Source organism: Gopherus evgoodei, chromosome 9, assembly GCF_007399415.2.
Source record: "Gopherus evgoodei ecotype Sinaloan lineage chromosome 9, rGopEvg1_v1.p, whole genome shotgun sequence".
Lineage (NCBI taxonomy): Eukaryota > Metazoa > Chordata > Testudines > Testudinidae > Gopherus > Gopherus evgoodei.
In genome coordinates this window covers 37,229,142-37,243,531 of record NC_044330.1, presented here as the reverse complement: position 1 = coordinate 37,243,531, position 14,390 = coordinate 37,229,142, and the positions used below count along the sequence as shown (strand labels likewise).

At 37.7% G+C, this 14,390-nt stretch overlaps 1 protein-coding gene across 12 annotated transcripts in view; it reads right to left on the bottom strand.

Annotated features, from left to right (window-relative positions):
* Positions 1–14,390, bottom strand: part of DOCK10 (dedicator of cytokinesis 10) — a 237,318-nt gene that overhangs the window by 93,478 nt on the left and 129,450 nt on the right. For all 12 annotated transcript variants that reach the window (XM_030575220.1, XM_030575211.1, XM_030575212.1 and 9 more), the window contains exons 8-12: positions 8,827–9,010; positions 6,504–6,589; positions 5,153–5,236; positions 3,760–3,915; positions 1,483–1,704 (exon numbers count right to left, since the gene is read on the bottom strand). In XM_030575220.1, coding sequence (XP_030431080.1) covers positions 1,483–1,704; positions 3,760–3,915; positions 5,153–5,236; positions 6,504–6,589; positions 8,827–9,010 — 732 coding nt within the window. The remainder of the gene's footprint in view (positions 1–1,482; positions 1,705–3,759; positions 3,916–5,152; positions 5,237–6,503; positions 6,590–8,826; positions 9,011–14,390) is intronic.

The window sequence follows — 14,390 nt, the reverse complement described above, 5'->3', positions numbered from 1 at the left end:
AAGAAATCAGATCTTTTGTATTTTTCATCATAATTCCCCTTTTTCTTTACATAGAGGAATCTGTATTTCTGTATGCTAAAATAGCAGAGCTTATTTCAAACAAAAATGTAGCTAAAATTGAAACTATTCACCGGAAAATATCAACTTTGAGGATTATATTTGATTCCCTAATTGGAAAATTTGAAATAAAAAAATTGTTTCAAATCAACATTAAAATGAAATTATATGTTTTGTTTCATTCTGATTTAAAATATTGTTTTGTTTCAGTTTGGGAAATAAAAAATAAAATTTCAGTTTTTGGATTCCAGTTAGAAAACAATAAAAGGTTTGCAAATTGGTGCTTTCCCCACTTTCACACACTTCTTTACCTTCTACCCCATTTCCCATTGAACAAAGGAGGGAAAAGTACAAAAGTGAGAGAGAGGATAAAAAGAAATGAATTTAAAAAAAAATGAAAGTTGAAATTTTTCAGTTTCCAGAAATAAAAATGTAATGAAATGATATTTTAAGTTGAAATAAAATGAAAAGTATTGTATCACTTTGACATTTCAAAACTAAATTAAAAGTTTTGATTTTTAAATGTTGTTTTGATATGAACCAAAATTAACATTCTTCTTCCATGTCATTTTGAAAATTCCTTTAGAAAACCCAAAACTTTTTGGTTGAAAAATTTTGAAAGGAGATTTTTCTTACAGAATTTTCTATGGCAAAAAATTGAGTTTCTGACCATCTCTACTACATATACTACTGGGGCAGCCCTACGATATCCCAGGTAATCAGGGAGCATTCTTTCCATTAAAAATTGTGTCTAATGAGACAGCATAGATGCCAATTTTTTAAGAAATAGGGTCACAGGCATACACTTACTCATTAATATGCAGTTTAATACATGAGTGTAATAGTATCTACAACTGAAATTATAAGGAAATTCTGGAGTCAGAATATGATACTTCATGTTGGAATTTGGCCCAGCTATGAAGCCAAACATCCTTTTGCAAAAAAATGAATTACAGAACTTACTGAAGACATAGTCTCATTACCATACAATCTTAAGACCCAGTCCAGGAAAATCTCCCTAGTCAGGAAATCTCCCTAGCACATGCTTAAGTGCTTTCCTGAATCAAAGCCTAAAAATGGATGTAACATAAATTAATAACATGGAGAAGAAAACAGGTGTGGAGAATAATGGAGGACAAGAGTTACAACAACAAGACAGTATCATAACTTAGAGAACAATGCAGGCATCTACGTGAGTTTTTCAGTTGTGATTTTGTTTGGGAGAGGCCAATGACTGAGCCCAAAAAGTTAGCATAAAAATGGCTGCACACTTTATGGGTTTCTCTAGATAACAGATACGGATAGCTTCAAAGGAACCATTAGAACCCAGTTTAGGATTTTTATGGTGCATATGGAACACAAGTGCCATCAGTAGTGTGAACAATCCCATTTAAACATCAGTGAGACACGTCAGACATCAAGTACCTGTTTTGGATACTTCAGCCATGTCTCTGGAAATCCCTTGACCAGTGGTTCTTCTGCTTCACTCGTTTCCATTGTTTCAATATTGCCACTTTCCAAGGAAGATGAGGAACCTAAAACCATCTGTGTAACAAGCGTGTGGTTCAGATCCACATGAAAATCAGCAGAGATTTTCCTGTTGTCCCTGATATCAAACAGAGCCACGCTTACAAAAAAAGGCTCAATCTAGAGATAAAAATCAGAAACAACTTGATTAAAATATAATACTATCAGAAGGCAAGAGGTTTAAAATCTATCAGTTCTATGTCCCATGTGCCAGACTGTGCAGATCCATCAGAGGATGTAGGGTGCAAGAAATTTCTCCCACCCTTGCACCACTGTGCAGGTGCAGTACAGGTTCTTAGTCTTTGAACTCCAGGGGTGCAACTCTAGCTCTGCCTGCAGGGCTAGACTACCCAGAAAGGACTCGGAGAGGTAGAGCATTGTGATAGCTCTGCCTGCACCTCAAGCTAGCTAGCAGAGCTGGAATCACAAAGGGCAAAGCAAACACAGCACCACTTTCGGAGGATATCGCCGCACTCATGTTCTCCCTACAACCTAAGAGGCACTCTGCTTACCTCAAGAACAATATTTCCAGGAGCTCCTGCCAGGGTGCTTTGGCTCCATACCTTCCTACACGTGGCTAATGGCTGCACTGCCTTGATCTCTCTCTTTATAGCATCCCTTTACAAATGTGCATGCAGTAACAACAATAAAGAACTTTGTTGACACAACGTTGCCGTTTTGCCACAAGTCTTGCAATACTTGGCGTTTGGTTCTTTTTAAAGCCCCAGCTCCTAGAATTCAGTGACTAGGTCAAAATCTCAGCTCTCATTTTTTTAAAAAGAGAAAAGCATGAAAACATGAACCCTGTGGTTCAAAAAACAGAATGCAAAGAAAAAGACCAAACATTTATTTCATTGGATTTTTAAACCAGTTTCATGAGCCTGGGGGGCCTGACTCATGATTTCTGAAAACTTGGGTTTGACAGTATAGTTGGCATCTAAATCAGAAATGTGAATGAGAAATATGCAGACCAACAAGTTCACAGATAAGGGTTAAGGTTATCAAGTGGATCCCTTGAGAAACATACTTCACAAATGTCCTGACACAAGAGGCTTGGCTGCAGTCATTACAGTTTACAGCTGCTTTGCATTGCTCTGTGGAACACGGAATCTGACCCTTAATGAAATTATGGATGCAGGGTGCATTAGCAGATAATCAGTTCTATGCTTTCATAATTCTGGACTGAATTATTGCATCTCCTTGCTACATCCATCATTACTTTACTTCCCCTGCTGCTTTCATTCTGCTGTAAAAATACTGACCACTGTATGCTGACTATGCACCCACTATAGTGGTGATCTGCAAATGAAAAATCAATGTCTCATATGTAATGGATGGAAGCTGAATTGCCAGAACACGGATTTGATAAAATATTTGAAATTCTCCTACTTAAAGCAGGAGTTAAGATGATCCAGGGGTTGTGCATTGATGGTTTAGGTTTTCTCTTTTTACAAGAATGAGAGAGAGAGGAGGATATTATAGATTAACTTTTGTGCCTCAATATTTATTGTGCTTTCATGGATTTATAAAGACTAAGCCCTTTAATCAATAAAATGAAAGTCTGTCTACTGTCATTTAGCTTATATACAGATCCAGTGCTATTTTCTATCTTAATGGAATAATAATCTTCCATCATCACAACAGATATACACATCTCCTCAAGTCAGAATGAACTTCTGGGTTATGGTCCCATTCTGTACAATGGAGGGAGCACATTAGCATTACAAAAACTGTGCTTTATCTACATTGTTGCCCGCTCTACATTGATACCTATTTGTCGTGTGTTTATAGGACCTGATCCAAGGCCCATAGAAGTCAATGGGAGTCTTGATACCAATGGGCTTTAGATCAGAGCCATAATGCAAAGTGAAGAAAAGGCTGACCTAGGTCTTCACAGATTGCTTTCTATTGCACTTAGCGCCACAAAGAATCAATACCTCCAAAACAGTCTATTGCTACATTCAATGTATTTATTAACTGCAGAACGTTGGTCTAAGAACTTCCTAAGTACATGATTAAAGCCTAATGCATATACACAGAGAGGGAAGAGCAAGCTTGGAATATGGAAGAAGGAGTTTTCATCGCACCTCCTAATTGCAGCAGTAATACAGACTTAAGGAGTCCCATCCTTGAGGAAAAGAGATATGTATGTGCAGAGAAATATACGTAGCTTACATTGGTTACAGGATCATTTTCGTTCTCAGTCACACAAGCCTGAAGATTCAAACTGAGGGATTTACAAGTTATCATGATCCTCTTTGCATCCTTTTCCTCAAATGGTTTGATCACTGAATCTGTTCCTGGAAACTCCTTTTTCTGAAGATTTGAGGCCTAGAATAAACAATTTGGGCTGATTATTTATGTGTAGTATACACAAAGAAATTCAATATTATAAATAAGATGTCTATCTGCATAATCTACAATTGCAGTATCTGAACACCTCACAAACATTAATGATCCATCTCCATGTAACCCCTGTAAGGAAGGACAGTATTACCACCCCCAATTTACAGATTAAGAGCTGAGGCAAAGAGGTTGCCTAAGGTCACATGGGGTGTCTGTGGCAGAGCTGAGAACTGAATTTACATCCCCTGAATTCCAGTTCAGCACCTTGGCGATCAATTTCTTGTAATTTGAAAAACGGAGACCAATTTGAATTGTTTATTTCTTTTTTAAATGAATGTAGCCAAAACGCTACAGAATATAACTCCAGACATCTGTGTAGTAGATTTCAGACCTCTAGTCTATTGCTGGATAAATATATTTTGATATCACCATATATTTCAGTTGACTTGAATGAGGGGTGTACTGACTTCTGTTTTAAGAAAAGTTTTTATTTCTCAACAAATAAAGGTGACTGTTTTTCCAGTCTTGTTCCCCATGAAATCACTGGCAAAACATCCATTCAATGAGAGAATAACAAGCCCTGAATCCTGAAGTTTAATGTCTATTAAGCTTCTAAAGATTCTAAAGATGTTCAGATAAATTAAAACCAACCTGAACCTTCCAAATCCCCAACTAAGCTATTTAAGTAGCGTTGGTGAACTTTTCTTCCCATTGCTTATCTTTTCTGTATGTATCTTTGCAGCAAAAGCCAAAATAGGGAATAATCATGAAAAATGCTATTCTTGCAGTGTTTCCAACCCATGAGGAAGTACAAGGAATCTTGAGAGAGCCTGTTCTTGTGAGATTTTCAGTCCAGCTGGGAGATTCAGGAGGTTGAGACATAGTTCAGAGAAGGAACTAAACTTTGGTATTCTTATCCCAGCTGAACCAAGCTTTGGTCCCAGTACACTCATCTAAAAAGCAGATCAGCTATAAATAATGCTACATAATCAACAAATCAGCAGCAACCATCACCAAGATGGGTACATCAAACACTGTTTGTGGGGAGGAGATGCAGCATTCCAAATAGTGTTCAACAGAGATGTGAAATTCTGTTGCGTAGGCAAGTACCCAACCTACCTGCTGAGCTCTAAACAACCCTGTTGTTTTTGGGTACTCAAGTCAGTTTGGGCCTCTCTATCTTGAACACCATTAGAAATTAAAACAGAGAATTCTCACTTACAGTTATATCAGGATCTAGGGAGAACAGATTAAGTCGTTCCACATTTCGAGAAGCTTTCACTGTTTCTTCTGTTTCCGTGATGTACTGTGGCAACAATTAATAAGTTAGTCTTCTGTATACAGACATTTTTTCCAGATACAGTTGGTAAAACTTAGAAAAATTATTGATGCTTCATTTCTAACAATAATACTTTTTATTTTGATAGTAGCTATCATCTGAGGAGCCCAAAGTGTCTTAAACTTTAATTAAATCTCACAACATCCCTGTCAGGTAGATGCATTTTATCTCAGTTTTACAGATAGGTAAACTAAGGTATGGAGAGCTTGAGCAGCTTGCCCAAGCATCACAGTGATGGGCCAGGAATAGAACCCAAACTTCTAACTATCAGTTTCCTGGGCCAATATGTGCTGAATAATTTATATAAAAACAAAACAGACATTTGGACTCCATTTTTTCAAACACATGAATTCAGTGATACTTCAATATTATTTTGGAAATTTCAGGTCAATCTGTTTCATAAGTACGACCTGGATCAAATTTTACCCTCAGATTCTGAAATCACTGGGGAGTTAAACACCCATATATTTGGGCAGACTTTGGTCCTTTATACATAACATAGTATCATCTACTTTAGATAAATTTGACATGGTAATATACATTAGATAATAGAGCAGATAGACAATCATAAGCCAGTTGCATTCATTTAAAATAGCTCAGCATAATATTTATCATAGCTTTTTAGCCATTTGTTACCGTAAATAACCAAAAAGTAGCTGCCATTCACTTTCTCTGTGTTTGTTTGTTTGTCTGTTTTTAAATTAGCTCATCTTTATGGAGATATCTATGCCACAGGCTGAAGAGAAAAAAACAACAACACATACTCCTTTCTCCCCAACACTACCAGCAACTTTCAGTGAAATTAGACAAGATAACCAGCAGTACACAGCCAGTTTCCTTGAAACTTTGCAGGCAATGTAGGAAATCTTGCCTCCCTGAGAGCAAAGGTTCCCAATGCAGTGATGCTGAATAGAGAAGAGAATGAATACTTCTTGAATAAATTGACTTCAAAGGAGCTATGCTGAATTACTTTAGGAGAGAATATGGCCCAAAACCTGTTAGCATTACTTATGGTTGAAAGCTATTCTGTTTCAGATAAAACTCCCAAGAGCTCTAATAGAAAATAACAGAACCACTTCCTCTTTTGGTTTGTCATGGCCTTAAAACACAAAATGACATGTGCTGGGTTTTAAACCTCTCTTTACATTAGTAATCATGTTAGGAATTGTTTGGTACATGTGACCCATACAGTACTTTATACAGGCACAGCATAGTCAAAAGTCATGTTTATTACTTTTGAGAAGTCTGGGTGCAAGGTGCTCTCTGAAGAATCAGTCTCCTCTTGTGGGCAATCATAATTCTCTGAAACGTCTGCAGAATCTTAAAAAGAAAACCATTATGGAGAATGACTATAAGATTTGTATTACACCTGCAATTAACCTCCAGGTTTAAAATCCAATTCACATCCTATTTATTTGTATTCCATATTTTGTAACTTTTAGAGCTAGGAAACTATCATGATATACACAGTCTATAACTGTTTAACAGAGTGGTTTTATCACTGTGACCCCTGTCCTTCCCAACCTCATTTCCCACTATTATTTTGCCTCTTATTTTGCCATAACTAAAATTGGATGTTATTCTTTACAGGGCCAGGGTCATGTCTGTATTTGTTTTGTGAAGCATCTAGCACATTTATGGGCACTGCATATACAATAAATAATAATGCTCCTAATGAAAGGGCCTTTTCACTTTTCACTTTTCTCCATCCCCGTCAGGGGACTTACTCTAATCTTATAGGCCAGATCCGCAGTTATTATAAACTGGTGTAACTCCAGTGATGGAGTTACACCAGCTGGGGACCAAGTCCTAAGGCTCCAAAAACTCCAATGGCTTATCTGCTGTAGACAAATAAATCCAGCATGGGGAGCTGTAGAGAATTATTCTATGTAGCTCTGCAATTCTCCAACTGCAGAAGATCCTTTTTTAATTTTTGTTTCCTCTTGGTGATTTAGCCAGTTCTGGTGCAGATGATATGAGTTACTACTAGAACTGGTTAAAAGTTGGAATTTCCCTTTGATGAAAAATTCCAAAAACCTTCAAAAATAAATGTGTTCTCTTTAGGAATGAAACATAGAATTTTCAAAATCTCTCACAAAAGGGAAATTCTGAGAAAAAATGTTTTGAAATAACCAAAACATTTCATTTTGAAAACTTTGAAAATTTAAATTTAAATTTTCAAAATGAAATGCTATCTGCTAGCCCAAGCACCCAAGCTCAGCCATGGCTCCCAACTCCACTGCAGGAAACTGGGAAGCCTTGAAAGTTTCCAAGGCTTACAAGGGTCTCTTACTGCAGTGCTCTAGCCAGATCTCCCAGAGCTTATATGTCCTGGCTCCACTACAGGCAACTTGGAAGTCCTGAAGTCCATGACTCCAAAACAGTCTGCCTTGTGCGCCGACCCAGAGCCATGGACAATGGAAGTCCTGGGTTCACAACTCTGACTTGCAGTCCACTAGGTAGGCTGCCAAAAAGTGGGACAGTTAGCTGGCAGGTTTCCAACAGAAAACCTGCCTTTCCTCTGTTGGAAAATACATCACAATCAACTCACTCCCAGGGAACATTCTGATTTTGACAAATTGGTATTTTCCAGTAGAAAAAGTTCCACCAGAAAATATCTTCCCAGTGATATTTGTTACAGCCTCCAGCTACTGATATGTGGCTTTTTAGCTCAAGCTGTAGCAGCTCATGCTTTTAGGTTCCTGGTTCAATCTCTGGTATACCAGTGAAGAGGGTGCCCATCACATAAGTGGGGAGTTCACTGAAATTTGAACCTGTGGCCTTCGACACTTTGGACAAGGTTTCTTTGAACCAAAAGAGTAAGTAATCTACTGGTGAGTGTGTTAACACCTCTCCCTTCAAGCTCAATATACAAGGAATATTAGTTGTTACTCACTCCCAGCTCTAGAGCTTTAGCTTATGCTTTTAAGTCTGAAAGTGCCTGATTTAATCCCTGGTGCTCTGGCCAAGAGTGTTGTCACCCAGTGAAAGGGCATCAATACACAACTTCATTCACAATGACCAGAAATAAAATGCTAACATATTAATGCACTAAGCCTCTATCAAAATGGAAATTTATAAACAGCTGGGATTTTGCATTTCTTCCAGAAGTAAAATAAATAAATAAAAACAGAAAAAACCCTGTAAAAACAAAAACAAAACAACACTGACTGACCTCTCCTAAAATTCCTTAAATCTTTCAGACAATATCAGGACAGTAAGTCACAAAGTATAAACACAAACACATTAAATGGAAGACCGACAGACAAGACTCAATTTATATAGCGCTACATGTGCAAGGCTGTCACATGACTCACACTGCTTTATTGGGAGTTGTGCTGCTTAAGCTCCACATAGCCCTTTGAAAATTACCCCCAAGAGTTAACTGATACTTTCAGTCAATGTAAAAGCTTTGGAGCCATTCTGTCAAAAATCGATACTGCTGTGGATGCAGAATCCTTCAAAGATACTGGCAGTTAAAACAATTTGAAACCAAAATCTGAAGGTGCATTTTTTGTATTCAGCACAAAAAGAAATGTAAATACATTAATTCTTACCAAGTCTCATATCTGTGAGATCTGCGCTTTTCCTCTCCTGAACGGTCCCCTCCGGATTTATTTGCAGGATTTTGTTGAGAGTGGAAATCCAGTCATCCATATCCTGCTCATTTTCAGATGCCAGCACAAAGTACGTCAGGTCATTCATTTTCAGCTCAAAGGCATGTTTCCTAAGCCTGCTATTCTGTTGCACGAAAAAGAAAATAAATAAATAAATTGAAGACAAGAACTATTTTCAAAAGTTATTGAAAATAATCATGTGGAATGGTGGGGGTTTTATATGGCAAACCACCTTAGAACTAATACTCAAGGAAATTTAGTGTCATTAAAAAACAAAACACAAATGACAAATTTTGTGATATTAATGTTCATGAAACATTGCCTTTGCTCACCAGGAGACTGAAGTCCTCTTTTAGCTACAAAGCTGCTACACCATGGGCAGTGTAGCTTTCCTACATAATTTCTGGCAGTACTTGCCTACAGTATCGCACATGTGGGTTGTAACTTATGTGATAAATAATTAAAGCTCTCTGAAGACAAAAGAACAATGCTTAAGACATGTATAGTGATGTGTTTCAGTGCTGTCTGGGGAGACCACCTCTACAGCTGAAGTCTGCCATACCCATTCAGTCATACAACATTCTGTTGAGATCACCAGAAGGGCACCAATTAGTATTAAATGTAGCTTCAGTGATATGGATATTTGCTGGACTGGCTCCACCAAACTCATTCCATCAAACAACCAATACATGGTAAGAGTATTCAGTCACCACCAACTTGGGCTGAAATTGAACTAGGTTCTGCTGCTTATAATGAAACCCTTGTTTCATGCTGTCTCCCATTTCAAGACATTTACAAATGCTACCAGCTATGTGCACCTGCTGACTAGTTCCCAAGCAACTAGTATAATTACAAAAGCGAAGAGCCCCTTTGTTCTTTTTCCACTGCCACAACTGCGGAGGGTCAGAGCACTGGGAACAAGGTTGTTGAGTCTTCCTACTTCTGCTCTTTTCATTGAGTCACTATTTTCCCTACACTTTTTAGTTCTTCTCGCACACTAATATTGTTGAGTCCTCAAACTATAGTACTGAGGTGTCTCTAAGACAATGGAGACTGACAACCCTCCCTTTATTATGTATGGCACTTTCTGTACAGTACTCTCAAGCAGTCCTAAAGGCCTGAGTGCCTGGCATGGCCAGGATGCAACTAATAAATACAACTGTCCTGTGTGTGCGCAATTTTCATTATCCATTCTTCACCCCAATGTTTGTATTGATTGTTATTAAAACTTTAGAGAGAGGTGAAGTTATATTTAGAGCCCTACATGGATACAAAATTTGTGCCTGCATCCGATTCATGATCTGCAAAATTGGTCTGTGGATATAAAGCAGATATCTGCAGATTTGCAAGGCTCTAGATATAAAATTTGGATCCGTATCCATTCACAATCTGCAAACATGGGCCTTGGATATCTGCGGATATAAAGCAGATATCCACAGATTTTCAGGGTTCTAGGGATATTCATAGAAGTAGAAGTATCATAGAATATCAGGGTTGGAAGGGACCTCAGTCCAACCTTCCACTCAAAGCAGGCCCAATCCCCACACAGATTTTTTCCCAAATCCCTAAATGGACCCCTCAAGGAGTGAACTCCCAAAGAAGTACTGAAGCAACCATGCCTCAAGAATATACAACACAATGCTTAGAATAGAAAAGAACCAGAGGAAGGATCTAGAACATTGACTTAATTTAATCCAACCAACATTATTGTGAAAAAAATATATTAAACAAAATATGAATGATTAATCTCTACAAGGCTACTGAACTGCCTGCCAACTCCATTGTATTCCTTATAAGCTGTTTTTTTATGGCAGGACATAACATCCAAAGACTTTGTGTTCAGAGTGGGCTTTCACAGAAAAAACACTTTACTTTAATCTCTGCTCAAATAACATTTCTCCTCTTCTCAATCCACTTTTAAAGTGCAAGCTAAATTCCAGTTTGAAAGATGAAAATGTCTGAATGGGTTTCACTAATAGGACCTGAATACAGAACCCTTATTCATGTTGGTGAAAATTATCTTACACAAATAGTTCCATTTGAAGTCCCCCTGTGTACATCCAACAGCCATAAAAGAGACTGTGCCTCTCAAACCACTATCTCTTCTTTCCTTCTTCCAGAACAGTTTGCTCTCTCTATAAACGGCTTTGTGATAATTGCATAATTGACGCCAATTATTAATCTAATACAGGCAGTAAATTGTACCATTCCTCTTTGTTCTTTCTTTTGCAGTTAATTATTATTTACAGAACCATAAGCATTGGATAGCCTTTAAATTAGATTGCTCTCCCAACAGAGGATTGTTTAAGGAAATTCAAACATTCCATGGCAAAAAACTTAGGTATATTGTCTGACCATTTTTCTACACAACTCCAGAACAATTTTGTTAATATGAGGTTAAGAAATCAACCAACAAATCTCTCCAGAAGAGCTGGAAGAACTGACCATTGCAAACATATATATTCCCCTTCATGGAAAGAAGACAGTGGAAAATTCTGATGAGATATTACCAGTCACCACATTTTGAAATGGCTTTTTGGAAAAGCACAAGATGCTGTTGGTAAGCATGTTAGAGTCATTCTAAGAAGAGAAAACTGAATGGTAATTTTTTAAAGAAATTTAATTTTAATGTAATTTTAAGAAAGCTTTATCTTTCTTAAATGAAGGTTAAAAAAAATCAATTCCCAATGTAATGGCAACCAGACTTAAAACTGGTCTATATCATCATGATGTACTTGCAGTAAATGTTTAATGCATCAGGCCCACTTACGAGCACTAACAGCTGCTAAGTTAATGAAACAGCTTGGTGAAATTGAATTAAATTACATGATTCTCTAATGTTAATACAGTACATTTCTCTCTTCACATTTATCAAATTTGCAAGACTTTATGTGATACTCTTATAACATCAGTTTTAACGCTCTTCTATCACATTCTCTTAAACTTCAAAGAGATCTCATACCAGGATGGCCCTTCTTCATAATAAAGCATTTGCAACCATTTACTATAGCTGTCAAAGCTCACTCATTTGTTTTCAGTATTTCAGAAAGTGTCATTAACAAAAATTACGTCATGGTTGATCCAACTGACCTTAAAGTGATAGCGAAGAACCCTGCAGATTTCGTCCATGCATCCATGCTACCTGACCATTTTAAGTCTGAGCTTTTTTCAGTTAATAGCCCTAATTAAATCTGATGATTGTGTCATGCTAGTTCTATAGCTCTATATATCATAGTTATTTCCCACTGCACAGAATGATAAGACCTCTTGATTGTTTTCTAAGAGTAGCTCACAAGTCAACCAGCTTGTGAAGTTACAGCACAATGTTCTTCTAAGTAAGAGAGCTAGAGTTAAGAATATGAGGTCAGAGTCTTAGCTGGCATAAATAGATGTAATGTGAGTGAACTGGAAACTCTGTCTGATGGTTTGGATTCCCTCTTTGAGAAATAGCTTTGCAATTAGAACTGGTCAGGAATTTTTTGATGAAACATTTTTTTCAATCAGAAAATTCTGATTATTCAAAACTGAAACTTCTCAGTTTGGCATTTTTTAAAATCTAAATTTACTTAAAAGTATAAATAAAAAAAAGCCAAAATCTAAAAAGAAAGTTCTGATCATTCCCAAACTGATTTTTTTCCAGGTTTACTGATTGTGAAAATTTTCTAGATTTTTTTCTTCCTTTGTTGATTTGGTACAAGAAAAATGTTCAAACTCTAAAAATTCTCATGGGGGAGAAAAACCATTTTCTACCCAGCTTTATCTGTAATAGAAATAATCCTCATCTTAGAACAGAGGTATAGACACATTTTTGTTAATCACTATTGATAGAGACTATAAAAAAATAAGAAAAGAGTTCCAGAATGTGCATTTTGTAACAGTTCATTCATGGGTGCTTGGTGTGATAGACTGACAATATCCTGTAATACCTCTGAACAAACCTTACGGAATTAAGATAAACTTTACTGAATTCAGTTGAGTCGTACTGACGTAGGATTCATAGGCTCCGAGTTTTTCTCTTCCCTGAGAGTGCTCTGACTCGAAGCCTCACCCCCACTTTGACTCTTCCTACCTACCACTCCACCCACTCCCTAAGGTCTTGGCCCACTCACTGCTCTCCACTCTCCCTCAAGTCCCTCTCCCAGCTGCCAAACAGCTGTTTGGTGGTGCCTCCAATCAGCTGTTTGGGGGGCCCTTATCAGCTAATTGATATTTTTTTCCATAGGTGCTCCAGCCCTTTTAATTGCATTAAAAATGCAGTTGTGTATGTGTTATTGTGGCATTTTATGTACCTTCTCAAGCAGAGAAGGGGATGCTAATGTACTTCTTCCATTATCAGTCTTTGAAACCACCCCTCCTCCCTGGAGGTGTGCCTATACTAGTTCAAACTGGATTCTCCAGGGACCAACAGGTAAAGAAAGGAATTTTGGAGAAATAGTCTGGTTTTACACTGCCTCAGAGCCAGCAAATGGACAGGCCCTACTCTGCAGAAAAGTGTTGCAAAAGACTGGGCCTACTGAGGGTCCATAAGACTGTGTGCCTGTTCTGAGCAGAAGCTGTGATGAACTTGTAGCCATAAGGAATCCCCTTGGATGGGGATTTGAAGAACTGCTCCAGCCGGAACCCATGTTAAAGTTGGGCTGACCCATGGTAAGCTGATAACGTGGGTGTAGGTTCTTTTGTTGTTTTTAATATGTAGTCTCTGTAATGTAGGCTTGCATAGGAAGAGCTATGTGGTAACTTATAATCTTAGCAATTGCACCAGTTAACTGTCTCTAAAGAGAAGGCAAGCAGGTATGCTTGGGCAGCCCACCTCTATTGGATAACCCAGCAGAGACAGGAAATTATGCAACCTGGAAATATCCTGGGCAGAAAGGAGAGGGATGCTGGTCTCCACCCAGGTGAGGCAACAGCTGCAAAGTTGGAAGCCTAAGAGTAGGTGCCCTTGCTGGACCATTAGGTGAAATACAGGTGCAGTTGCCCTGAACAGTGACACCCGGCACCATATGCCTGCAAGATGAAATCTGAAATATGTGCTCTACTCTCAGAAGGAGTTAAAATTCATATAAGCGAATAGCTAAAAGCAGTGAAGCCTGTTTTAAAGAACCAGGTAAATGACACCATTTAGTAAGAGGAGGCCATTACCTAAAGGATGAATAAAACTGGACTGAGAATCTTGGTAATACTTTCAAATAGCTGCTCACACCAGAGGCTGCCTCCTACAGGTCCAGTCCTAGCACACTAAATATCCATGTCAGTTATGTGGGATCTATAAAGAAGAAATTACCTTCCAATTTTGTCTTGTGAAAAAGAGAACAAAGATTATTAAAATGAATGCATCTGTTGTCTGTATTATGCACTTTCCTTTACAGCCTCTGCTAATATGTTTAAATGAGATAATATAATGCTATCAGACTTTACTTAAAAGAGCAATAGAACTCACATGCTGAATCTTAAAGACATTAGGAAGGAAAACATTACTATCCATTTTTCCATATGCACTTCTA